This window comes from Procambarus clarkii, chromosome 27, assembly GCF_040958095.1.
Source record: "Procambarus clarkii isolate CNS0578487 chromosome 27, FALCON_Pclarkii_2.0, whole genome shotgun sequence".
In the NCBI taxonomy this organism is placed as follows: Eukaryota; Metazoa; Arthropoda; class Malacostraca; order Decapoda; family Cambaridae; genus Procambarus; species Procambarus clarkii.
This window is the reverse complement of record NC_091176.1, coordinates 9,679,834-9,705,982: the sequence shown is the minus strand read 5'-3', so window position 1 is coordinate 9,705,982 and position 26,149 is coordinate 9,679,834. Positions and strand designations below refer to the sequence as shown.

General features: G+C 41.3%; 1 protein-coding gene across 1 annotated transcript in view; it reads left to right on the top strand.

Moving 5' to 3' along the window:
• The window catches only part of nan (transient receptor potential cation channel subfamily V member nanchung), a 58,147-nt gene that overhangs the window by 18,407 nt on the left and 13,591 nt on the right, over positions 1–26,149 (top strand). The window contains exons 6-14 of the mRNA XM_069332317.1: positions 1,949–2,030; positions 8,473–8,544; positions 9,889–10,039; positions 10,519–10,622; positions 13,417–13,499; positions 15,869–16,073; positions 16,306–16,548; positions 24,546–24,724; positions 25,209–25,339. Coding sequence (XP_069188418.1) covers positions 1,949–2,030; positions 8,473–8,544; positions 9,889–10,039; positions 10,519–10,622; positions 13,417–13,499; positions 15,869–16,073; positions 16,306–16,548; positions 24,546–24,724; positions 25,209–25,339 — 1,250 coding nt within the window. The remainder of the gene's footprint in view (positions 1–1,948; positions 2,031–8,472; positions 8,545–9,888; positions 10,040–10,518; positions 10,623–13,416; positions 13,500–15,868; positions 16,074–16,305; positions 16,549–24,545; positions 24,725–25,208; positions 25,340–26,149) is intronic.

Here is a 26,149-nt window from a genome sequence, read left to right as displayed (position 1 = left end):
GGAAATCTAAATACTATAAAACTCATCAAATATATGTGTACAGGAAGTCGCCTGGATCCATTCCAGTTGTGTACTACGCCAGACGAAAGTTGGCCTCAATGCTGTAATTCTTTGTCTTTAATTTAATTGTCTTTATAGACAAATTTTCAACATTTCAGAGAAAAATTCCTGTATTGGAAGAATGCTTGAAATTCAATTAACTAGTTGCCGAAAACACCTCTCCTGGGTTACGGAATAAAGTCTAACTCTGCCCTTAAATATAGCATATGGAAATAACTCTTAACACGCCTTATAAACGAGCCTAACTATACAGGTTAGGACTAACAACCCACTGAATAGAGCACTCGAGGGCGTAGACGTAGACGATTTAATGATAATGTAGCCTCCTCAGTCTTGGGGGTACACTTCAGCTCATAATTGTTGATCATAATACGTAAACTTTTCTGTCCTTCAACTTGTGTCTTGGGAGATAAAGCTTTTCTCCTGCAAGACCCAATTCAGCTTAATTTCCAGCGTCCCTGTGACCAGTGGTGCATCTCTACACAATGTCCCCGGTAACCTTTGAGTTTTCATTTACAATTTAGCTCCATTGTTTCCTTCATTTAATAGACGAAATTAGAGTTGCAGGAGATACAGTACTGCCCAGCTCCTCGGTGGGTCTGTGAGTGAGGTGTCATGTCAATGGGACTGCGAATGAGGGATCATACTGAATAGTCTGGCAAGCTAACGACGAGCAAGAGCAATTGATGGAAGTGTAACGACTTATGGTCAAGTACTCTGTAATTCAATACTCTTTGGTGAAACACATTGCTTCCAAATCTCAATTGGACAAACACCATATGATGTATGACCAAGTTTTAATTGCTCAGTAGGCTAATACTCAGTGGATGAATAAGTAACGATTTTGATAAATTGTCAAATGCCCAACAGTAAAATAACCTGAAGACAACTTTCAAAAGCCTATTTGAGAAATATTCAGTAGGCAGTACTAACTCAGTATATAGTTAATATCTATCAGTTAACGTTGGCATTCTACCACAGGATATTTATCAAATATCTAGACATCATTTTTACGTGATGGAAACGTCTAATGATCAAATGTTAAGTGGTTCAGTATCTTGGGGAAGCCTTTAATTAGTTGTTAATTGTTCATTGTTCGCATTACCTCTACAACCCTTTCTTCCAATGTCTTAATCCTCCTCTCTACCCATTCCTCTGACTTTTGTAAACTTTCTCTTGTCCCTTTTGTCTAACGTTTGTAATCCTTCTCTCAACCTTTTCCCTGTCAGGGATTTTATATATTTCTCGTGTCTATTTTTAAATAACTAATCCCATTATCCTGATTTTTGAAATTTCCTTTGGAATAAGGAATAGTAACGGTAACTTTTGCTTCGTGACCTAGAACTCGAGAGAGAGAGAGAGAGAGAGAGAGAGAGAGAGAGAGAGAGAGAGAGAGAGAGAGAGAGAGAGAGAGAGAGAGAGAGAGAGAGAGAGAGAGAGAGAGAAAGAAAGAGAGAGAGAGCTAGGTCTGGTTCTCCACCTTCTCCTCTCCTCCTTATTCAGCCCCTCGTGACGCCAACTCCATGAGTAAATTCCTGAAATATCAGACTTCTTCTTATCGTTCTGCCTAATGCCTCTCAGCTGGGCCGAGGCCCGGCTGATGTTATCTCCCAAGACCTCCGCGATGACCAGTTACAAAGGAAATCAATATTATTAATCTTACATATAAAAAAACACAGTCAGCTTAGTTTACGTAACAATACGACAGGTATTTGTGCTGTCACGACGGAGAGCCTCATAAACATTAGTTGTTTACGCATAGTTTTAATGTTTTTATTCTCTGGAAGAGAGGTATAAAAAGGTGAGGTGTTTACCTGGCTTCCTTCGCTCTCCTTTATTTAGCCTCCTGCCTCAGCTAACCCAGTTCCCTGTCTATCTCCGCTCACAGCTATGTGTACTGGGGCGAGTATCCGCTTAGCTTCGCCGCCTGTCTGGGACAGGAGGAGTGCTACCGTCTCATTCTTGCTAAGGTAAGGTTTAGGGCAGGAAGGTAGGAAGGGAGGGATGGGGGGTGAGGGAGTGTTGGAGGGAGGAGAGTATAGTTAAAGGAAGAAATGAGGGAGTGAGAGGAATTGAGGGACAGAGACAGGAAGGTGGAAGGGTGGGAAGGGATGGAGGGGATGGAGGGAGGGTGAGAGGAATGGAGAGAGGGAGGGTGAGAGGTAGGGAGGGAGAGAGGTAGGGAGGGAGGGAGGGAGGGAGGGAGGGAGGGTGGGTGAGAGGGAGGGAAGGAGGAATGCAGGGAGGGAGGGAGGGAGGGAGGGAGGGAGGTAAAGAGGGAGAGAGGTAGAGAGGAAGAGAGGTAGGGAGAGAGAGAGGTAGAAACAAAGGGAAGGAAGGAGGGAAGGAAGGAGGGAAGGAAGGTAAAAGAGGGAGAGAAGAGGTGAGAGGTTGGATGTTTAAAAATAAGAACATAATTTACATCTTCGATCACCCAACCACGTGACCAGGTGGATGACGTCACAGGCCAGGTGGGGTAGACATGCTCCCATATATCGAGCGTTTATTAAGAGTCGTGTTCACATATGTTTATTTAGTATCGTTTGTACGATTTCACTGTTGATAACATAATTAAGAAGAGCACCGAGTGAATAGCGATCATTGAGTGAATAAAAATCGAAGAGAGTACTAAATAATTATGTATAACAACGTCGAGTAATGAAAAATAAAATATTTTGACCAGACCACACACTAGAAGGTGAAGGGACGACGACGTTTCGGTCCGTCCTGGACCATTCTCAAGTCGATTGTCTTTAAACAATTCACGACCATTTTTTTCAAGCCAAGCGTTTTTGAGGTTTATACAAGGAACGACTAAATATATTTTAGGTTGAGACATACTAAGAAGATTGTCGGGTCTAATGGCATCACTGGGTGGTCCACGGAATTACTCCTTTGCTAATATATGTGGCACAGGTGTCTGAGGACGCCATATCTTGTTGTGCCCAATAACTGTTTTTTTAAGACAGAACAGAGGAGTGTCGACGGAGTTGGCTCCCTGACATATGTTTATTGCATTCCGAACAGTTTGGGCCGCCCTCCCGAGGGTCGTATGTTGTTCTCTGTGGAATATTTTGTCTAACATCCATGCATTAATATATGTACATATATACATGTATCTGCTCTCTAGTTTGTAGTGAAACATGCATGATGCATATATACATATGCATAGTGGAAACCGGGGCGTACATGTAGTTTCACATGCCTCACTAGTTTACACATATATTTCATTATTCCCAGGGCAAATACAACAATGTGACAAATCAATAATTGGCTATTGATACTGGTGGGAGTTTTTGCTTGTTTTGTGCTGTGAAATGTTCGTATTGGGACACCACGAGCGTAGCTCTTGTCTTGTAACTTCACTTAGAATATCATCCACACACACACACACACACACACACACACACACACACACACACACACACACACACACACACACACACACACACACAGAAGGTGTGTGTGAACGAAAGATCTTTAATGAGTCACTTATGTCGGGAGAATTGCCCAGTTGCTGGAAGAAGGCAAATGTCGTGCCGATCTTCAAGAAAGGTGATAGGGAGGAGGCACTTAACTATAGACCTGTATCACTGACAAGCGTCCCCTGTAAAATACTGGAAAGAATAATTAGGCTACGACTGGTTGCACACCTGGAGAACATTAGGTTTGTGAACAAACATCAACATGGGTTCTCGACAGGGAAATCGTGCCTAACAAACCTTCTGGAATTCTATGATAAAATAACGAGGATAAGACAGGACAGAGATGGTTGGGCAGACTGCATATTTCTGGACTGCCAAAAAGCCTTTGGTACAGTACCGCACATGAGACTGCTGTTCAAGCTCGAGAGGCAGGCGGGGGTGGGGGGAAAGGTCCTAGCATGGATAAGGAACTACCTAACAGGAAGGAGCCAAAGAGTTACGGTAAGGGGCGAGAAGTCAGACTGGCGAACAGTAACAAGTGGAGTACCACAAGGATCGGTGCTGGGACCAATTCTATTTCTTGTATATGTTAATGACATGTTTACAGGCGTAGAGTCCTACATGTTGATGTTTGCGGATGACGCAAAGTTGATGAGAAGAGTTGTGACAGATAAGGATTGCAGGATCCTCCAAGGGGACCTGAACAGGTTGCAGAGATGGTCAGAGAAATGGCTACTGGAATTCAACACGAGCAAATGTAAAGTTATGGAAATGGGACTAGGAGATAGGAGACCAAAGGGACAGTACACAATGAAGGGGAACAGCCTACCTGTGACGACGCGCGAAAGAGAACTGGGTGTGGACGTAACACCTAATCTATCTCGTGAGGCACATATAAATAGGATAACGACAGCAGCGTACTCTACACTGGCAAAAGTTAGAACATCATTCAGAAACCTAAGTAAGGAGGCATTTAGGGCGCTTTACACTGCCTACGTGAGGCCAGTCTTAGAGTATGCCGCCTCATCACGGAGTCCCCATCTGAAGAAGCATATAATGAAACTGGAAAAGGTTCAGAGGTTTGCAACGAGACTCGCCCCAGAGCTACGAGGGATGGGGTATGAGGAGCACCTGAGGGAACTGTGCCTTACGACACTAGAAAGAAGAAGGGAGAGGGGGGACATGATAGGAACGTATAAGGTACTCAGAGGGATTGACAGAGTGGACATAGACGAAATGTTCACACGGAATAGTAAGAGAACGAGAGGACATGGATGGAAGCTTTAAACTCAGATGAGTCACAGAGATGTTAGGAAGTTTTCTTTTAGCGTGAGAGTGGTGGGAAAATGGAATGCACTTCAGGAACAGGTTGTGGAAGCAAATACTATTCATAATTTTAAAACCAGGTATGATAGGGAAATGGGACAGGAGTCATTGCTGTAAACAACCGATGCTCGAAAGGCGGGATCCAAGAGTCAATGCTCGATCCTGCAGACACAACTAGGTGAGTACACACACACACACACACACACACACACACACACACACACACACACACACACACACACACAACAGGGGCCTCGCGGCTGAGAGGACAGCGCTCGGGAGTCGTAGTCCTAAGGGGCCCCGAGTTCGATTATCGGCAGAGGCGGAAACAAATGGACAGGGTTTCTTTCACCTGATGTTCCTGTTCACCTGGGAGTTTGACAGCTGCTACGGGCTGCTTCCTGGAGATTTGTGTACTCACCTATTTGTGCCTGCAAGATCGAGCATTGACTCTTGGTGTGTGTGTGTGTGTGTGCGCGCGCTTATGTGTTAGAGACTGTATATATGTATAGATGTATATGCGTGTTTATATATGGTAGCTATAATAGAGGTAAAACAGATGGTTAGAAAGGCGGAGTCCAAAAGCTAATAGCTCGATTCAGACACAAATAGTAAATACACACACACACACGCGCACGTATTTACTTACACTCGTACACATAAACATACAAACACACACTTGCCCGCACGCTAAACACATACACACAACCGTAGGCAAATGTCCAATTACATACAAAATAATGAGGTTAATAAACAGGATCGGTAAGGATAAGCTATCAATCATGGGAAGGACACGACCAAGGGGTCACAGATGATGGCTCATTATCCAGATAAACCGCACAATCATGAGACACATTTTTGTTTCAGTGTCAGACTCGTTTATAAATAGAATGTATATAGTCAAACTCCATTCACAATGTTAAAGCAGAAATAACCGCCCAGTCGGCTCTCAAACCAACACAACAGTCTATTGTAATGGTTTAAAGTCGTGAACTAAGAGGTGTAGCTCATCCCTTGCAAGTACAAAAGGATGAAAACTATATGCACTGTACACACAGAAATCACAATAGCGTGGTATATCAAATGCACAAATCCACAAGGGTTTAACCACGTCGTGGCGCAATTGACTAAGGCGCGTCTGGGATCATCCCGGACGTATGTTCGAACCCTCATCAAGGCCCTTATGGATTTGTTTATATGCAGTGTGGTTAGAGTTTATTTGATTCAAAGATTCCCATGTCACAGGACGTGATGTTAGACAAGGTTAACAAAGTTAGCAAACTTTGAATGGGTTATGAGGAAATCTTCAAGAAGAGGAGAATGAATAAAGTGACGTCAAGGCTCCAGGTACCTACTACTGGTAGATTTTTTTCAGGTTGTTAATAACTAGAATTCAGTAATGAAGTGCTCGAGAGCATGAGCTAGTTTCCGTTAGTAGAGTTTGCTTATGAAATGATCAGAATTCGAAGTCATGTCTCTTTACATGTGACTCATGTATAGTCAAACTGACTTGGAGTTTTCTTCAGGTTTATTAAGGTCTCCAGGTCCAGACCTGACCTTATTTTATCCTGAAGCCAGCTGTGTCGATGAGTGAAGCCCAACCTGATCAGGGGAGGTGTCAAGCCACATTGTCTCGTTGACTTGTTCCGATGTGCAGACATATTGGTGTTTAGATGTAAATAAACCGAATTTTTTGCTACAGTGGACTTTCCGGAAATTGAGTGTTTGTAATTTATTTCAGACCTAAATATCAGAAACAATATAGTTTTGATAACATATATTGTCGTACCAAGGTCTAGTTACATTTCATCTCTGTTGCGTGCTAATTTAACTGCCCCAATAACAGGGTAATTAAAAAGACCTTGTGCAGTGTAAAATATGAATAACTTTTTTGTAAAAGATAAAAACAAGTTTGTAAAACTTTACACGATACACTTTACAGTAAGAACTTACTATTTTCCCGTCGAGGTTTTCCCAGCCAGAGGGAGAGGACGAGACGGTTCTGTCTCTGACATGCTCACTGGATTGGTCTTCATGCAACCTTCTCATCAAAACCTTGCTGTCTTAAACGATCTTCTAACTAGCATTATTGTTGTACATAATGCAGTCGATTAAGGCAGCGTCTGGGCTGCTCTCGGACGTAGGTTCGAACCCTCGTCACGGCTCTTGTGGATTTCTTCATTATTGATGTGATTAATATTATAACTGTAACCCAAATGCTCTGTTTTAGCACTTTAAACTTGCATCATACTGTGTGTCCATAATGATACTGGTCTTGTTACAACTTAACAATACCGAACTTAATTATACTAAATGTTTAATAATCTACCTTACTGAAACATTTTACATATTGCTTTTATATCCTACGTAACAGAGGTAATTCATATTGTAAACTCTAGACTATATGAAGTGGAGTACAGTGTGTCAAAAAAGCTAACTAGCTGATGCTAAAAAATCCCCATCACACAGGATGGTTAGTCATACAGAGGCATGTGATAAGCGGTCTGCACTGGCAGACTCCGGATGCATTTTGAGGATATCAACACCACACGATTGAATAAGGTAGCAGTGGTAATACAAGTCCCCATCTCGCTTTTTTTTTTTTTATTAACATATTAGGTACATCTGCATTAGTGCAGCTACCCTAGACTATATGAGGTCGTTAGTCCGATAAAACTCTACGGTAATTTGAATCCACATTTCACTACTGAATAAACAGAATGCAATCTCACTGCAATAACTCCTCTAAATATACATTTCTTCTTGTTTTGCTATATAAAAAATATATTTGTTAATACAGTTAGAAAGACCATAAAATAAACGTTAGATTAGCCATAGCTTAGTTAATAATAATGTTTTTGACATGTCCATATTCTCAATTATATATGCCGGTATTATTTACAGGAATGTATTTGGAAAATATTAACCTGCTTATCCCTCAATCCAGGAGGTTGGATTTTACATACAAGAGACGTTTACGAGATACAGTGTTTTCTTTGTGAAATAATTCAGTTCACAGAAAATGCTGTTTCAAGTTAGCTGGGGTGACTAACCCAGGATTTAATTCTATCTTTTCGACTGTGATATAATCATGTTTCCTCTTGCTAATTATGATCAAATGATAGGTTTCGTTACTGTAATAAATGTTTATTTTATTGGTGCTCAAATGTAAATAGAAAAGAACTTCTTGGACGAGTGTCGGGATAGTGCTAGTGTTTAATACATACATATATATATATATATATATATATATATATATATATATATATATATATATATATATATATATATATATGTATATATATATATATATATATATATATATATATATATATATATATATATATATATATATATATATATATATAACAAAGTTCAAATAAAGTAAATATATATGTGTACATACAAAAGAATGGGGGTGGTAGGAGAAGATAATATTAGTGTTCAGTGAGAAACCACAAGGTCTCCTCTGAATACTTTTTATTTTCTTCTCCGAGGCTATGGGTCCCCACATTGGCACCAGAGGTGGTACCCTCACAAAAATATATATATATATATATATATATATATATATATATATATATATATATATATATATATATATATATATATATATATATATATATATCAGGTAACTATCATCAAGATTATTTTCTTGCAGGGAGCTAATCCGGATATGCAGGACACGAACGGTAACACTGTGACTCACATGATGGTTATATACGACAAGATGGTGAGTGATGGTGGGGAGATTATGAGGGAGGGAGGGAGAGTCGGAGACAGAGAGAGAGAGAGTGAGAGAGAGAATGACCAAATCCACAAGGGCCGTGATGAGGGCTCGATCATACGCCCGGGATGATGCCAGACGCTGCCTTAGTTGACTAGGCCACGACATGGTTGTGGCCTAGTCCTAACCATGTCGTAGCCTAGTCGACTAAGGCAGCATCTGGGATCATCCCGGGCGTAAGTTCGAACCCTCATCACGGCCCATGTGGACTTGTTCATTTGATGCACCACGCTATTGTGATTTCTGCGTGTGTGGAAAGAGAGAGAATATTAGACACAAAGATGATATACAGATATATAGGAAAACTATAGATAGGCTTAAGCTATTAACAAGAATGTTAAAGAAAACATATACTAATCAAGCAAAAAATTCTGCAATTATAAACAGTTAAATTATTTATCTTTTCTGGAATCGTGGGTTCATGTTAATTTTACACATTCTTAAATACATTTCGTGTTTGTATGGCATATATATATATATATATATATATATATATATATATATATATATATATATATATATATATATATATATATATATATATATACACACAACTGGTATTACTAACTTTGTACCCTGAAAAACCTACACGATGTCCCTGTCGACGATGTATGATAGAGACATGTAACAGAACCCCCCATTCAATTCCTCAGTCAAATAACTTTAATTACATAACAAAAACGTAATAAATCCCTAATGATCACACAAGGAATATATTATTTTACATTTTCGTTCAATTACACTAGACACCCCTGTGACATAACTCGGTTTACTGGTGGCAAACTATATCAAATACAAACTTCCATTGTTTCCCCTCATACGGGAATTGCAAGTAAACAATGTGTTTCCGCAGTTCCAAGTGTCACTTTATAGGCGGAAGCACGTCCCCCTCCTCGTGCATTTCCAGTTAAGTCGCAGAATATTCTACAAACATGCCTTTGTTGACATACGTGAGGTCATGGCTGATATTGAGACTGGTGAATCTCCCGAGGATTTGTTGTTCGTTGGTCATTATAGCGAATTTGTGTGTGTGTGTGTGTGTGTGTGTGTGTGTGTGTGTGTGTGTGTGTGTGTGTGTGTGTGTGTGTGTGTGTGTGTGTGTGTGTGTGTGTGTGTATGTGTGTGTGTGTGTGTGTGCGTGTGCGTGTGCGTGTGCGTGTGTGTGTGTGTGTGTGTGTGTGCTAATGTTCCTATTCAGACACCTGTCCGAGCATATTACAATGACATTTGTTATAACCTAAATCCTTCTTTTACACGAACAAAATGCTCGAGGTTGCATCCCTTCGCCAGGATATGTTTGACATGTGCTTCGAGGCTGGAGCCTCCATCAGCATCAGGAACCGCCAAGGGTTGATCCCCATGACGCTGGCCGCCATTCTCGCCCATCGTGACATTTTCTTCCACATTCTTAACATCGAGAGAGAGATCTACTGGCAGATTGGTGAGTGCTGCAGCTCCTGGAGGAACTCGAGAAGACGTAGGTTGTTGGGCTTGCTTAAGGAGATAGTTGGTTTAGCTGGTGTGTGGCTAGGAAAGTATTTTTTAACATAGAATGTTTTAACAAATCATTTCAGAAGGCTTAAAACTTCTGGTGCATTTGAGGACATTGTCTAAAATGAGTTTTAATACTAAATTATAGTTATTGGGGATGCAATAGTATACATGTTTATTGGCCTTGGATTTCTTGCCTTCATATATACATTGGCAAAATACTGTTCATTTCCGTTACCTCTGGTAGTGCTTTCGTTTTAATATTTAAAATTATTGGAAGAGTATGTTTTGTAAAATATTCTACCATCCTGTGTGTGTGTTTTGTGTGTGTGTGGTTATGTTTGTGTTTTTTTTAGTGTGAATGTGTGTGATTGTGTGTGTGTGTTAAGCAAGATGAGACATGATCCTGACATCCCTGTATCATTCCAGGTAACATCACATGTGCTGCCTATCCTTTGGACTACCTGGACACCATCAATGTCAACACTGGCGAGACCCAGACCAAGTCTGCACTCAACCTCATAGCTTATGGGGTGAGTCCTTCTCCACTAGTATACCAGTATATAGGACGAGTCTCCCACTCACATACCAGCATATGCGGTGAGTCCTCTACTCACATACCTACATATGCGGTAAGTCCACCACTCTTATACCAGCATATAGGCTCATATAGGCTGAATCCTGTACATATATTCCAATGCCAGAGAGTCGCAATAATGCCTCACGGGCATGAATATATATATTATGGAGGTGAGCATTTAAAATAAACAGCATATTTCTTGTATAATATGAGAACATACTTTCAGGTTTAACCTTTACAAAAGTTTGTTATTCGAAGATATGAATGCATACAGCCACTCATGCATAAACAACGTCAATATATATATATATATATATATATATATATATATATATATATATATATATATATATATATATATATATTGTGACGGTAACGCGTTGGTGTTCGGCTGTTCAAAGCTAGGGGTATGGCCTCGTCACATAGTATTAAAAAAAATAGAAAATCTGGAACTTCGTCTGTGGTAAGGTAAGGAGAAGACACACAAAACACAAGTAAATTTTAACAATGGAATTTTAATTACGTTAAAGAAATAAAACATGAATAAAATGGACAAACAAATTCGTATAATAAAATCAATCAATCAAAGTAATAAGAATAATTAAATGACACAATGAAAAGTTACGTTAAGACAAAATAACAAGAAGTGCAATATACAAAAAATGAGAGGTGCTGGAATATTGGCTTTAAGCTATCACCTCTCTTAGTACACGTACGCCAAAGCTTACTTCTAGCAGGGAGAAGTGTTAACTGTGAAAGCACGGAATATTCTGAGGACTGAGGTCGTGGCGGCCCCAGACATCAAGTAGTATGGGGGGGTGGAGTGCAGTTGCAGCCCGACCAGCGACCAATCAGAGGAGCCGGCAGCAAGACGGGTAGTTTGGCGGTTTGAGTCTGAGCAGGTGTTCCTGGCTGCATACGTTTTGCGCTCTGGCAAACCTTGGAGATGTTGTTGTCGTTGTTGGACATTTCTTCCATAGTAGTTTTATATAGTTGTATCGACGTAATTGTGGAGGGACGAGCAGGCTCAATCTCTTGAAGGAGATTATTGTCACAATATATATATATATATATATATATATATATATATATATATATATATATATATATATATATATATATATATATATATATATATATATATATACTCATGCTGGACTATTTCACCCAAAAGTGTCAGGAGGCAGTAAACAGATTTATCCCAGCCTAAAAGGAAAAACAACGAGAAGTAAAAGAATAATCCATGGTTTAATAGGGCATGTATGGAAACAAAGGAACTGAACAAAAGAACTTGGGGGAACTTCCAAAATAACAAAACACCAGAAAGCAGAGAGAGAGACCAGAGAGAGAGACCAGAGAGCAAGGAATGAGTATATCAGTGTGAGAAGCAGAAAGACAGTATGAAAATGATATAGCAAATAAAGTCAAGACCGAATCAAAACTGCTCCACAACCACATCAGGAGGAAAAGAACAGTGAAAGAACAGGTGATGAAACTTGGAACGGGTGAGGACAGGTACACAGAGAATGACAAAGAGTGTGAGGAATAACCTTAGAATGTCAGGAGTAATGAGACCACAGACAAGTCCAGTACCCTGACCAATCTCACACAATATATACTCATTGGTATTGGGCATATATTAGTCTCCATAATCCAATACTTTTAATAGTTTGGTGGTCATTTGGTCAGGGTACTGGACTTTTTAATTGTCTCATTGGTCCTGTCAGTCTAAGGTTCGAATCTTTCATGGTGAGAAGTCTTTCTGAAACAATCGGTTTGTGTGTTTATACAAGCTTGTAGTTTTATATATATATATATATATATATATATATATATATATATATATATATATATTTCTGTGTTGTTTACTAGGATTTCTCTGGCGATGGTTTGGTTATGGGAAGAGATTATATGTTCCTTAATGGAGCCCTGTTGTTTATGCATCGTTAAACGCCTAGAAAGAGATGTTGTTGTCTTGCATATATACTGGGTTTTTTGGAGCTTACAGTCCCCAAGTGGGCATTTGAAGGCATAGACGACGTTAGTCTCTTTTAAAGCGTTCTGTTTCGTGTCTGGAGAGTTTCTCATGAGTAGGCTGGCCGTTTTTCTGGTTTTATAGTAAATCGTCAGTTGTATCCTCTGATTTTTGTCTGTAGGGATAACGTTTCTATTAACAATATCTTTCAGGACCCTTTCCTCTGTTTTATGAGCTGTGGAAAAGAAGTTCCTGTAAAATAGTCTAATAGGGGGTATAGGTGTTGTGTTAGTTGTCTCTTTGGAGGTTATATATATATATATATATATATATATACATATATATATATATATATACATATATATATATATATATATATATATATATATATATATATATATATATATATATATATAAATATATATAGTTAGTTTGTGGTTATATATATAACCACAAACTAACTTGTTTTCATTTAAAAAGATTGAACGCTGGTATGTAGACCACACTGTCATAATAGTTCTTTGTGTGAGATAATGCTACAAACATTTCTTTGTGTGGATGAATGTGTTATTGAATATTACCAAAAGTGGTAAATCATTGAGTCTGGCACTAATCCTCTCTTGCTTATCTTATACTGTTCTTCATTTGGTGACTTGTTAGATCATTGCAATAATTAAATAATTACATTATGAATAACTGAGCAAGGTACAAGAAAAGAGCAGCAGATTCTGAATAATTTCTACCATCTTAATGTTCACTATCTTTCTTGCAGGATAAGGAGGCGCATCTTGACTTGATGGAAGGTCCAATCGTCGACCTCCTCAAGACCAAGTGGGAAACCTTCGTTAAAAACAGGTATAATATAGTCTCATATATGTATATATAATTTTTGCCAAACAAAAATAATAATTTTGTCTAACAAGGGCGTATAATTTTTGTTCAACAAATTTCAATAGACCAAAGTTCTCATTAAGCAGAAATTCTCCGACATCACAAAAGTGCTTCGTCTGCTTTGAGGTAGACGCTAATTAACTCAGCGTTCTCTAATTATACAATACGAGACCTTGTGACCGCGGTCAGGCCCTTGTGACCGCGGTCAGGCCCTTGTGACCGCGGTCAGGACCTTGTCAAAGTCACGTGGCCTTCTTGACGTCACACCTCTTCCAATCCCCTACTAACCATCAATCACTCCACTAACAATCACTAAAAATCACACCACTAAACCAATGCGCCACTAACAAATCCAAATATTTTGTTTGTTCCTATTTTACCTCGTCATATAATATATATTTTACCAATATTTTCATGATGATAAAGTGAACACTTGTTCGTCAATGTGGTAAAGTGAATGTTAGTTCTTGGTAATAAAGTGAATTCTCGGCGTGAAGGTTCAGTTTGGACGGGAATAACAGAGTGGATGAGAGATAAAACCATGACCAGAACCCGATGGGTGTTGACGGCCTCGTCCTCGCTTCCCTGTCAATATCTCCAATATAAGTGTTATGCCACTTATCGCGGCCCCTGGCAGCGCGGAGTCCTTGCTTGTAACCCTCTCCTGGAAGCAGGCAGGAAGCGTTACTGAACCTTTCGTTAGCTATATCATTATTGACGCTACTGAGGGACCTCTCGGTGATTTATCGCTGAAATTAACCTTGTTGACGCTACTGAGGACATCTTGATTAACCTCTCGGTCTATCAACCTCTGGAGAATCACTACGGCCATAGAGAGACTGATCAACCAGCAAGTATGTTTTAAACGTGAAAAGTAGGAGTCCAGGACTAAATTAAACACTCAGATATACACCCAAGAGCTGCATACAACTCCCGTGGTATATATAAGCCATGATCGCTCGCTGGTTGTATACTTGTTAACGCTATTGAGGACTCTTGGTAATCTGTCGCGGCTTGGAGCCAATTAATCGGATTTGATGGCAAATTTGGGGCAGGCGAGTCTCGTCAAATGGAGGATATCTGCGTTGCTAAATCTTCACAGCTGTTTATGTCGAGAATTGTTGCCATATATGTGTGTGTGTTGTCTTCTGGGAGGTGAAGAAAATCTAAAGGTGGGAGGTTCTTCACGGGACGAGCAGGTTGTGATGTTTTCGTTTGAGGAATTTGTGCAAAGCGTGAAGGGAAAAGGGTTTATTGACGACACAGACATGCCATGTTAATGTTTAAGCTGGAGTCAGAGCTGCAGAATGTGGTAGTGATACTTCTATAAGTCTGTCTGTCTGTCTGTATGTATGTATGTCTGTCTGTCTGTCTGTCTGTCTGTCTGTCTGTCTGTCTGTCTGTCTGTCTGTCTGTCTGTCTGTCTGTCTGTCTGTCTGTCTGTCTGTCTCTCTCTGTCTCTCTCTCTCTCTCTCTCTCTCTCTCTCTCTCTCTCTCTCTCTCTCTCTCTCTCTCTCTCTCTCTCTCTCTCTCTCTCTCTCTCTCTCTCTCGCTCTCTCTCTCTCTCTCTCTCTCTCTCTCTCTCTCTCTCGCTCTACCCCTTTCCCACTTTTTGTCTTTCTCACTCCTCTACCCACTCTTTCAACACATTCCATCTTGTATACATGTATGTATAGACACACACACACACACACACACACACACACACACACACACACACACACACACACACACACACACACATATATATATATATATATATATATATATATATATATATATATATATATATATATATATATATATATATATATATATAGAGAGAGAGAGAGAGAGAGAGAGAGAGAGTTGGCAATAAGAGGTGACATGACTCCAGCAGCAAGTGACATACTGTAACAATTTGCGTCTATTTGTGTTGTTACATTCCCTGGTGAAGATTATTGCAAGTGTGTCCTGCATAGAGTATATGTAAAGATATTCAAGGAAGTTTGTTAAAACACATTACCGTTACTATGTTAATTGTTTATAATTGTTGTTCATGATATCAAGATTCATGTATGCCGCGTTGATTATAAAATGAGTAATTTAAGCATTTTTTTAACTTTTTCATGAGGTGGTCTAAATTTGATTTCCTTCAGATCATATATGTGTTTATATTTTTCAAACTGATGAATGTATATTAAGATTTTTTTTTGTATATAAGTCATGGAATATATCAGGGGTGAAGTAGTATACAGTATGTGGCACAGCGTTCATAATGGAAATACTCTGAACTTTCACCCATTAGCGATTCCCCTGAAAATCCCCGTCTCTCTCATGCACCATCTCGCCAGATTCAACAACCTGTTCTTCGTCTTCCTGACCTACTTCCTCATCTCTATGGGCGCCTACGTTAACCGGCCAGTGCCCTGCGTGACCTCGACCCCCATCCCGCTCTCCAAGCGACCTCTCTCCATCATGGAACTCCCGGCACTCAATATCACCTGCGTCAACGTCTCCATACACCTCCATCCGGATGTTATCATAGAGGACCCGACGGTAAGCGGGAACGAATATTCACATCATTATACTGATCCAAATTCAGATACCCTGAACGCAGGAGTTACGCTTGTGGCGACAAATTCACGAGAATGCTGATCGCATTCAGTATCTTTATCCTCAGGCCGTCACCCCAGTGGCCACAATATCCACATATAACGTCGAATCAGTGTCGAATTACACTGATGTTGTGGCCAGCGAGACCGACTGAGTGTCGCTTCTTCACCCACAGATCACTACTGACCCGACGTCGCTGATCGACATCCTTACCGCCCCGACAGTAAACCTTACGCAAGGTTTCGACCTCAACCTTGATATCGCCACCTCCACATCGTCCTCCAATGTGACCCTTCAGCCCGAGGAAGAGGAGGCAGAGGACGACTTCCTGCCGCTCCTGCTGGGGACGCAGGCGGAGGTGGTGACGCAGCTCCCCGATGACGCAGTGACCGTCCAATACGTGGTGGAGGGCGAGCCTGTGAGTTGTGATCTATTCGGGGAATGTCTATGGGAAGAGGAGAGTGGGGTTTAGTGAGGAATGAAGGGAAACGATAGAGTGCTATGAGTGATGGGCAAGGAGTAAAGGGTTAGGGGTGGAGGGCAAGGATAAAGGGTTAGGGTGGAGGGCAAGGATAAAGGGTTAGGGTGGAGGGCAAGGATAAAGGGTTAGGGTGGAGGGGAAGGATAAAGGGTTAGGGTGGAGGGCAAGGATAAAGGGTTAGGGTGGAGGGCAAGGATAAAGGGTTAGGGTGGAGGGCAAGGATAAAGGGTTAGGGATGGAGGGCAAGGATAAAGGGTTAGGGTGGAGGGCAAGGATAAAGGGTTAGGGTGGAGGGCAAGGATAAAGGGTTAGGGTGGAGGGGAAGGATAAAGGGTTAGGGTGGAGGGCAAGGATAAAGGGTTAGGGTGGAGGGCAAGGGTAAAGGGTTAGGGGTGGAGGGCAAGGATAAAGGGTTAGGGTGGAGGGCAAGGGTAAAGGGTTAGGGGTGGAGGGCAAGGATAAAGGGTTAGGGTGGAGGGCAAGGGTAAAGGGTTAGGGTGGAGGGCAAGGGTAAAGAGTTAAGGGTGATAAACAAGGATTGGGTGTAAAAAGAAGGCGAGGTCTAGCAAGAACAACTGAGTGTATCCAGGGAAGTGGAGGCAAAGTGTGTGTGTGTTTTTGTGTAGTTATTTTGTTTGGGCGTGAACCCTTTTTTGGACCTTCCGGCCCACTCGGCCCAGTGACCTTGCGGCATATTTCATGTGTAGCCTTGTGGGTTTTTTTCCTCGTGCTGTGCCTTGGGGCGTTTGTGGGAAAAATCGTGTATACCTGGGATATATGCAGCACTTGACCATTGCCCAGGGTGCCACCCACAACAGTCGACTAACACCCAAGTTCCTAACCACTGCTAGGTGAACAGAGGCAATGGGTGTAAGGTGTGTGTGTGTGTGTGTGTGTGTGTGTGTGTGTGTGTGTGTGTGTGTGTGTGTGGAGAAACCGGACGAAATTGCCATAAAGAACAGCCGTCACAAGTGTACTAGTACCCTGTATCCCTGTAACCTCTCAGGGAGCTTGAACAGGTCGCTGCAATTTGCATGCAATTCGGACAAAATATGATAAATAATGAAGTTTTTTTTTTTAGTTACTAAGTGTACGTTCTTGGCGTTGGGTTTAAGGCCTGTCTACCTCTGGAGGGTTATTGAGGCCACCACGATACTTTACTGACCAAACAATAAGTATACTTTAGTTCTGAGTATAGTCCACGACTAAAGTAAAGTAAACAATATACACTGAAAGGCGTGATATATCCCTCTCAGTGTATACGTATATCTTTATGTGGACGTTCTTGAACCAAATGACAGGCATCAGTGTCCTCACGGATCACTAGAAACTGCTTCCGGTCCGCATAGTTCAGTCTTCGTGACTCTGAAGACCAGAAACTCACCATAAGTGAGCCGTACTTGAGACACCACCATAAGGTGGCCGTACCTGCAACACACCACAGCGGCCAATTAGTTGATTAGCCTAAACTAGAATAACAATCATTTTAGAACGTCTTGCTTAAACACGTAACATCAATTTTCATTTTCTGTCTCTGTTTTAAGCGATCGTCATGCTTCAGAATTGGTTTATGGCACATTTCTCTTAGTCACATTTACAGATCATCAAATAATTATTCTCAAAATGTGGATACTTATAATAATATCCCAGACTGTGTGTGATTGGCGTCGTGGACCTTAACAACGCCTGCTCAAGCACCGACTATATTACGAGGTAAAATAAAATTTATTTCTCCAATTTTGTGTGTAAAGGAATTTTCTTGCTCTTCATATTTCCTCGCAGAATAACATGTGGATAAGTTCCGGGCTTTACAGAGGCTCAATGTTCAGGAGGAAATGAGGACAGTGAGGCTGTGTTGAAACACTGCTTACGCCAGTGGATAGTCGACCAGTGCTCCAACAGCGTAAATCTGATGTAGTAACGATTCAGGAACAGAGGATTAGGGTTTTTTCCATTGTTTCTTCACCTTTGCTTACTCGGATTTGTGCGGGGAAAGGCTCCATCGGGCAAAACATGCTCGATAATAACCATTTAGGAAAACAGAGGGTCAAGGTTATTAAAATTTAATCTTTGTTAAATTAATGACGCTTGCCTAGAATTGCTAAAGGAAGGAAACGTAATTGACTTAGAACAGTACACATTATTTTATCAGTCCTTAGACAGTATACAAACTAGTTCAGAGTGCCCAAGTGGTTGGGGCACCATTCCTTTCCCACCCAATCTCATCCCAAACCCTAATCCTGACCCTTCCCAGTGCTATATAGTCGTAATGGCTTGGCGCTTTCCCACTGATAGTTTCCTCAGAGTGCTCAAACCAAAACAACAATTTCTGCAATAAAAAAATATATAAAAAATAAAACTGAACTAACACAAATAATATAAAACTGAAGCTGGAGTCCTGATTATTCCTCAGTGTTGGCTGAACAGCTCGTGTTAAGGGCCGGTTATTAAATGCTTTACACCTGAGGCAACGAGAAATCCTTACATGGAATTCCTGGATTTATAAAATAAATATGTATTCCACACGGCCGTACTCAGGTGAGTGGTAATTGAACGTGGGAGGAAGCCGCTGTCTGTGGGGGGGTCTCGAGTCTCCCACGGCAAAAACAATAAAAAGTCTGTGAAGCGAAACATAAAGAGATTAGCCTCTCTGAAGTAAAGTTAAAGAAGGGGAAAATAGAAGAGAAACCAATTGGTACTTTGGCTGTCGTTTGGCCAGTTAGTCATCCCCAGGACCCGAGAAGAATAATTGTATTAAGTGGACTCCACATTCTCTTGTATTAAGTGTCCTCCACGTTCTCTTGTATTAAGTGTCCTCCACGTTCTCTTGTATTAAGTGTCCTCCACGTTCTCTTGTATTAAGTGTCCTCCACGTTCTCTTGTATTAAGTGTCCTCCACGTTCTCTTGTATTAAGTGGACTCCACGTTCTCTTGTATTAAGTGTCCTCCACATTATCTTGTATTAAGTGTCCTCCACGTTCTCTTGTATTAAGTGTCCTCCACGTTCTCTTGTATTAAGTGTCCTCCACGTTCTCTTGTATTAAGTGTCCTCCACATTATCTTGTATTAAGTGTCCTCCACGTTCTCTTGTATTAAGTGTCCTCCACGTTCTCTTGTATTAAGTGTCCTCCACATTATCTTGTATTAAGTGTCCTCCACGTTCTCTTGTATTAAGTGTCCTCCACATTATCTTGTATTAAGTGTCCTCCACGTTCTCTTGTATTAAGTGTCCTCCACGTTGTCTTTGATTCTTATTTGTTAAGTGCTTTACATAATATTTTTAGGATTAACTTTTAATATTTGAGATTTCTTGTTTACGGGATTTTTGGAGTTTACTTCTATAACTTATTTAGGGGTTGTATGGTTTACTTTTAATTCTTGGGATTGAAGGGGGTTTACCTTTTAATTCTATTACTATTAGATTTACTCTTTAAATCTTGGGATCTTAGGGTTTGAGGATATTTTATTCCTATTATTCTGAGCTTGTTCATATGTGACCTCCAACTATGCTACCGTGACCTGCCGTGACCACCGTGACTATGCTACCGTGACGGCCGTAAGGAGTGATGATGCTGACCTCCCAACGCGTCATGGACATGTACCGTAGAGTTTTTTTGGTATTGATAGTGGTGATGGTGGTGAAGGGTGGTGGTGGGGATGGTGATGGAGGGTGAAAATGGGGGGATGGGCAACTTATTAAGAGACACATACTCTGCACCTTCGGGGCCTCAACAACCGATCATTTGCTAAAAATAAAATTAAAATGCTAAGGAACGCAAGTGTTTTAAATGATATATGGCGACGTCTCATCGAGGTTGGTCTGGTTTTATCTTTCTTTCTTTATATATCTTTTTCCCTGTCATTTTGTCTCTTCCCTTCTCTCTCTCTGTCTCTCTCTCTCTCTGTCTCTCTCTCTCTCTCTCTCTCTCTCTCTCTCTCTCTCTCTCTCTCTCTCTCTCTCTCTCTCTCTCTCTCTCTCTCTCTCTCTCTCTCTCTCTCTCTCTCTCTCTCTCTCTCTCACTCTCTCTCTCTCTCTCTCTCTCTCTCTCTCTCTCTCTCGACGGGAGAGACGGGAGAGCCACACCAAATCACCGTGATAATCGAAACAAACGAACATTAGATTTCCGTCGGACAAAACTGACATTAGTGAAGTTGGCTCAGGAAGTCCGTGACGACAGAGGCAAAGTTGCAATAGGGTTCTGGAGATCACCGAGGAGCGCCGTTTGCATCTTATGTGTGGCTAATGAGAAGCCCAGCGAAGACGAAGTGTACATTGGCTAGGGGCTCCGGCGGTGAGTGTCTTACAGTGGCGGGGTGGGGACGGTGGTGAGTGTCTTACAGTGGCGGGGTGGGGACGGCGGCGAGTGTCTTACAGTAGCGGGGTGGGGACGGTGGTGAGTGTCTTACAGTGGCGGGGTGGGGACGGTCGTGAGTGTCTTACAGTAGCTGGGTGGGGACGGTCGTGAGTGTCTTACAGTAGCTGGGTGGGGACGGTGGTGAGTGTCTTACAGTAGCGGGGTGGGGACGGTGGTGAGTGTCTTACAGTAGCGGGGTGGGGACGGTGGTGAGTGTCTTACAGTAGCGGGGTGGGGACGGTGGTGAGTGTCTTACAGTAGCGGGGTGGGGACGGTGGTGAGTGTCTTACAGTAGCGGGGTGGGGACGGTGGTGAGTGTCTTACAGTAGCGGGGTGGGGACGGTGGTGAGTGTCTTACAGTAGCGGGGTGGGGACGGTGGTGAGTGTCTTACAGTAGCGGGGTGGGGACGGTGGTGAGTGTCTTACAGTAGCTGGGTGGGGACGGTGGTGAGTGTATCAGTGGCGGGAATCGTAGCCGCTGCTGCGACGGTGATATCAACACTGGCAATTGTTGTGATTGTGATGACAATTTTAGTGCTGGCCGTTGCTTGTTATGGCTGAGTTTCTGCTATCGAGTCGTGCCTCTCAACGTTCAGTCGGCAGATTAATAGGTTCCAGACATATTTAGATCTGTCATGGTTTTCAGTAGTCTGGGCTTGGAAGTGTGTTAGGCGTATTGATGGTCCTCCAGGATAACTACTGATCTTCCATAGACTGTAACCACAACAGTTGCCTAAGTCCCACGTGACTCTCTCTCTGCTAGGTTAACAGAGGCCTCGGGCGAAAGGAAATGTCTCAAACATCTCTGTTCTGTTGCGGGAAACGAACCCTGAACCTTTCGGTTATGATCCGACTGTACCAAACCAACAGAATAAGTCTTTATCCGCGATTGCGACGATAGTGTTGGAGACAGTGGCTGTACTATACACCGGAGAGCACAGGAACACAGTTGATCTAACTTCTCCATGCTGGCCAAGAACATACAGAAACATTCGTTTGTTGCGGTTAGACAAAAACTTGCTCGTCCTAAATTTCGTTCAATCGTCCCTTCTTGTTAGACTCAAGGGGCAGCCTCGCTTGTGAGTGAGTGAGTGGTAGCGAGGGTGAGGGTCCCCTACACTACAGGAAGCTGCCGGTGTTTACAGTGCGGGTGGTGATGATGGATGCCTTCATGGTTTTCCCATGAATAAATTAGCGGGTAGAATCGGTTTTAAATATAGAAAATACTTTTACATGAAACACAAGCAAAACATTTTCCAATGGCGATATATTTTGCATATCAATTTAAATATATATCCATGTTTTCCCCATATTGCGGTGCTTCTACATGTATTGTTTTGCTGGCAAGGAATATTGTTGAGAGAGAGAGAGAGAGAGAGAGAGAGAGAGAGAGAGAGAGAGAGAGAGAGAGAGAGAGAGAGAGAGAGAGAGAGAGAGAGAGATGAGAGAGAGAGAGAGAGAGAGAGAGAGAGAGAGAGAGAGAGAGAGAGAGAGAGAGAGAGAGAGAGAGAGAGAGAGAGAGAGAGAGAGAGAGAGAGAGAGAGAGCAAATCAGAACACATCTCCCAGACCTGACCAATTTCATTCCACTGAGACTCCATCTGTCCATTTATCTTGATTTTGCATGACAACTAACTCAAAGCTGGCAAGAGGTTTGTCCATGAGGGGAGTGCCTCGCCCTCTGACTCCCCTCCCCCATAGTGTTGCCAGGGCGACATTGCACAACGAATGACTTAACTCAGAAGGAGAGAGATTCATTATATCTTGGATAACCATTTACTCAGAAGCCCGTCCTGGACGTGCATGTTATTTGCAGCGACAGTTCCCAGATTATTTTATCAGCCACGCTCCATGAGTGATGATTAAGAAGTGAGTTTACTATTGAAGATAAAATTAGGTGGGAAATGCAGGTGTTTAATTTGTTTAGTCATTCTCGGTGTTAAAAACTGTATGCTGGGTTACTATCAACATTTACATGGTTGAATTTATTGTATTTTTACAAATCTTACGCTAAAAAAGTTTTTTTTTATGCATCTTTATTGCTTATTCTCTCTTATTTCCAGCACCTAATATTTTCCCTTTTCAACTCTCTTACAAATTGATCTTGTTAATATTTAACCTCATCCTGCTCGTCTCCAGATTGATGATTTCAAGTTCCATACTTCCTTGTAGTTCAGTTCCCTCAGCTCGGGAACAAGCCCTGTTACATATATCTATGATATTTTCTAACATTATGTTGTCCTTTTTCAGGTAGACGTTCCAACCAGGTATTACATATTTAATATGGTCTCACGTAGATTATTTATTATATATATATATATATATATATATATATATATATATATATATATATATATATATATATATATATATATATATATATATATATATATTATATATATATATTATATATAGATTATATTGTGTGCCTTTGGCATTAAATTTAGAGTTGTCTAATGTTAGGTCTTTCTCGCCTACATTCTATAGTGCCATAAGGTTCTTCTCAATCCTGTTTACCTTTTATAACTCTGTTTTCCTTTTATAATCTGAGCTAAGGTTCAGTAGCCATTTTTGATTCCACCTTGTCTTGTGGTATGTTCAGTTAGTTATGTATCAAAGTCTCCTTCTGTTCTGAGTCTTCTCAATAGCTTTGCATCATCAGCTTTTCTCTTGAGACTGTAATTGACACATGTACAGGACTGACTGTGTCAAATGCCTTCTGACCGTCAGGGAAAATGCAGTCTTTTAAACAATCACTCCCCTATTTAATAGCTGATAGTGGTTCTTGTATAGCCCTTGCATTGGTTCCACCCTAGTCCTTTTCCGAATACCATTGTTACATGGTAACAATGAGTTACAATGAGTTACATGAGTTACCAATGTACCAGTGAGAAGCTGAATTCTCTAGCAAGTTGCTCTACTCAATGCTTCCTCACTACACTCACCTCGGTGTACTTTCAGAACCGAACATCAAGTTCTGTTAATTAACTTCTTTATATATGTACAACCTTTTATGAATCAAGTTTTTTGTTATTGTTGAATTTGATTTGAATTCAACATAAATGAACCCCTGACGAGGCGGGTGGTGGGAGTGAGAGTATAGGGGGGGATCGTTAACATAACCCCCATTATATAAACATTATCCACATATTTGATCATTATCACCTCTAATAGTACCATTATCCCCTGTTATATAAACATTATCGCCTATTATATAAACATTATCCCCCTATTACATAAACATTAGCCCCTATTACTGAAACATAATCCCCTTGTTATCTGGTGTCATATATACTTTATGACACACTACATTAACATTATCCTCCCAATTAAATACACATAATCCAAGGATCTGCAGGATCCAGTAAGTTCAGTAGGCCTTCGGTTTCAACTCTTTTGACCATGTCGTAGCTCAGTCGATTAAGGCAGCGTCTGGGATGCTCTCGGACGCAGGTTTGAATCCTCGTCATGGCCCTTGTGGCTTTATTCATTTTACATAATCCAAATTGCGAGTTTAGACTACACAACGAAGGGCTGACGTTTGAAGTTTTAAACGTGACCCCTAATTGTTCTCTTCCAGGTTTCAGTGACCTTGGGCAGCGAGCTTAATGACCTCTTGACAGCCTCGGTGACCTCTGACCCCTTGTCGGAGGACCCAACCACTCGGCCGCCTCTGCTCTTCACCTGCTACAATAAGACTCATCACCTCAACCTCATGGCTCAGAATCTGACCTTCTTCATCACTAAGATCATCAAGAGGTGAGAGGTGGTTCTACCGTCTTATTGGAATGTGACTTTCACTATTGACCGGATTTTTTTGGAGTGGTTTCTTGTTAACTAAATATTTATTTTGGAAAGTCACGATTAATTATTTACTAAAAATTGGGAAAACGATTCAAAGTATTGTAAATTTTGTTGTTGTATTGCTAATTCCTTAATGCTATGTTTGTCAGGACTTGCTTGCCGTGTCTTGATATCTCTCAGTATCTTAATCGTGGCACTGCTCCCGTCACTGCCGTAACATAGGCCTCATAAGTGTTCCAGAAACAAACGGTACCGTTGGATTGTTAGATTGTCACCATCCTATTTTGATGGTTATTTAAGCAACACTGTTTCTCACCATCAATGCATCATCATTTCGATCTCACCCAATTCAGATCAAAGTCACTATAACCACTAAATCCCATTCACTATCCTCATCTGGAAATCGTCATTACTTATTCACTACTTTTTTGATTGACAGAGCCAAGTGGATGAAGCCTCCAGTGGCGATGTTAGCGGTGAACCCGTACGAGGTCAACACTACCACCAACGCCTCTGCCCCGGACCCCTGCTACTGCACCCTCTGGAAGATCCCCAAGCCTAATAGGAAACGTAATATCAACATGTGGAAAGCTAAATCTTTCTGTCTGTCTGTCTGTCTGTCTGTCTGTCTGTCTGTCTGTCTGTCTGTCTGTCTGTCTGTCTGTCTGTCTGTCTGTCTGTCTCTCTCTCTCTCTCTCTCTCTCTCTCTCTCTCTCTCTCTCTCTCTCTCTCTCTCTCTCTCTCTCTCTCTCTCTCTCTCTCTCTCTCTCTCTCTCTCTCTCTCTGACTCAATCTCTCTTACACACAAACACAATTTGAAACATTAGAAAGAATTTTTTCAGCGTCAGAGTAGTTAACAAATGGAATGCATTAAGCAGTGATGTGGTGGAGGCTGACTCCATACACAGTTTCAAATGTAGATTTGATAGAGCCCAATAGGCTACAAAATTTGTGCACCAGTTGAAAGGCGGGACCAAAGAGCTAAAGCTCAACCCCCCAAGCACAACTAGGTGAGTACAACAAGGTGAGTATACACACATTATGTGTGTATGTCTGGCCTCGTGGCTGAGTTTATAGCGCTCGGGTGTAATAATCCTATTGGCCCGGGTTCGATTCCCGGCCGACGAAGAAACAAATGGGCAGAGTTTCTTTCACCCTGATGTTCCTGCTCACCTAGCAATAAATACCTACCTGGGAGTTAGACAATTGATACGGGCTACTTTCTTCATGTGTTAGAGAGAAATATATGTAGTAGTAGATATAATGGATGAAAAATAAAAAAAAGTTAGAAAGGCGGGGTCTGAGAGCTAATAGGTCAATTCTGCAGCCACAAATAGTAAGCACAAATAGTAAATACACACACACACACACACACACACA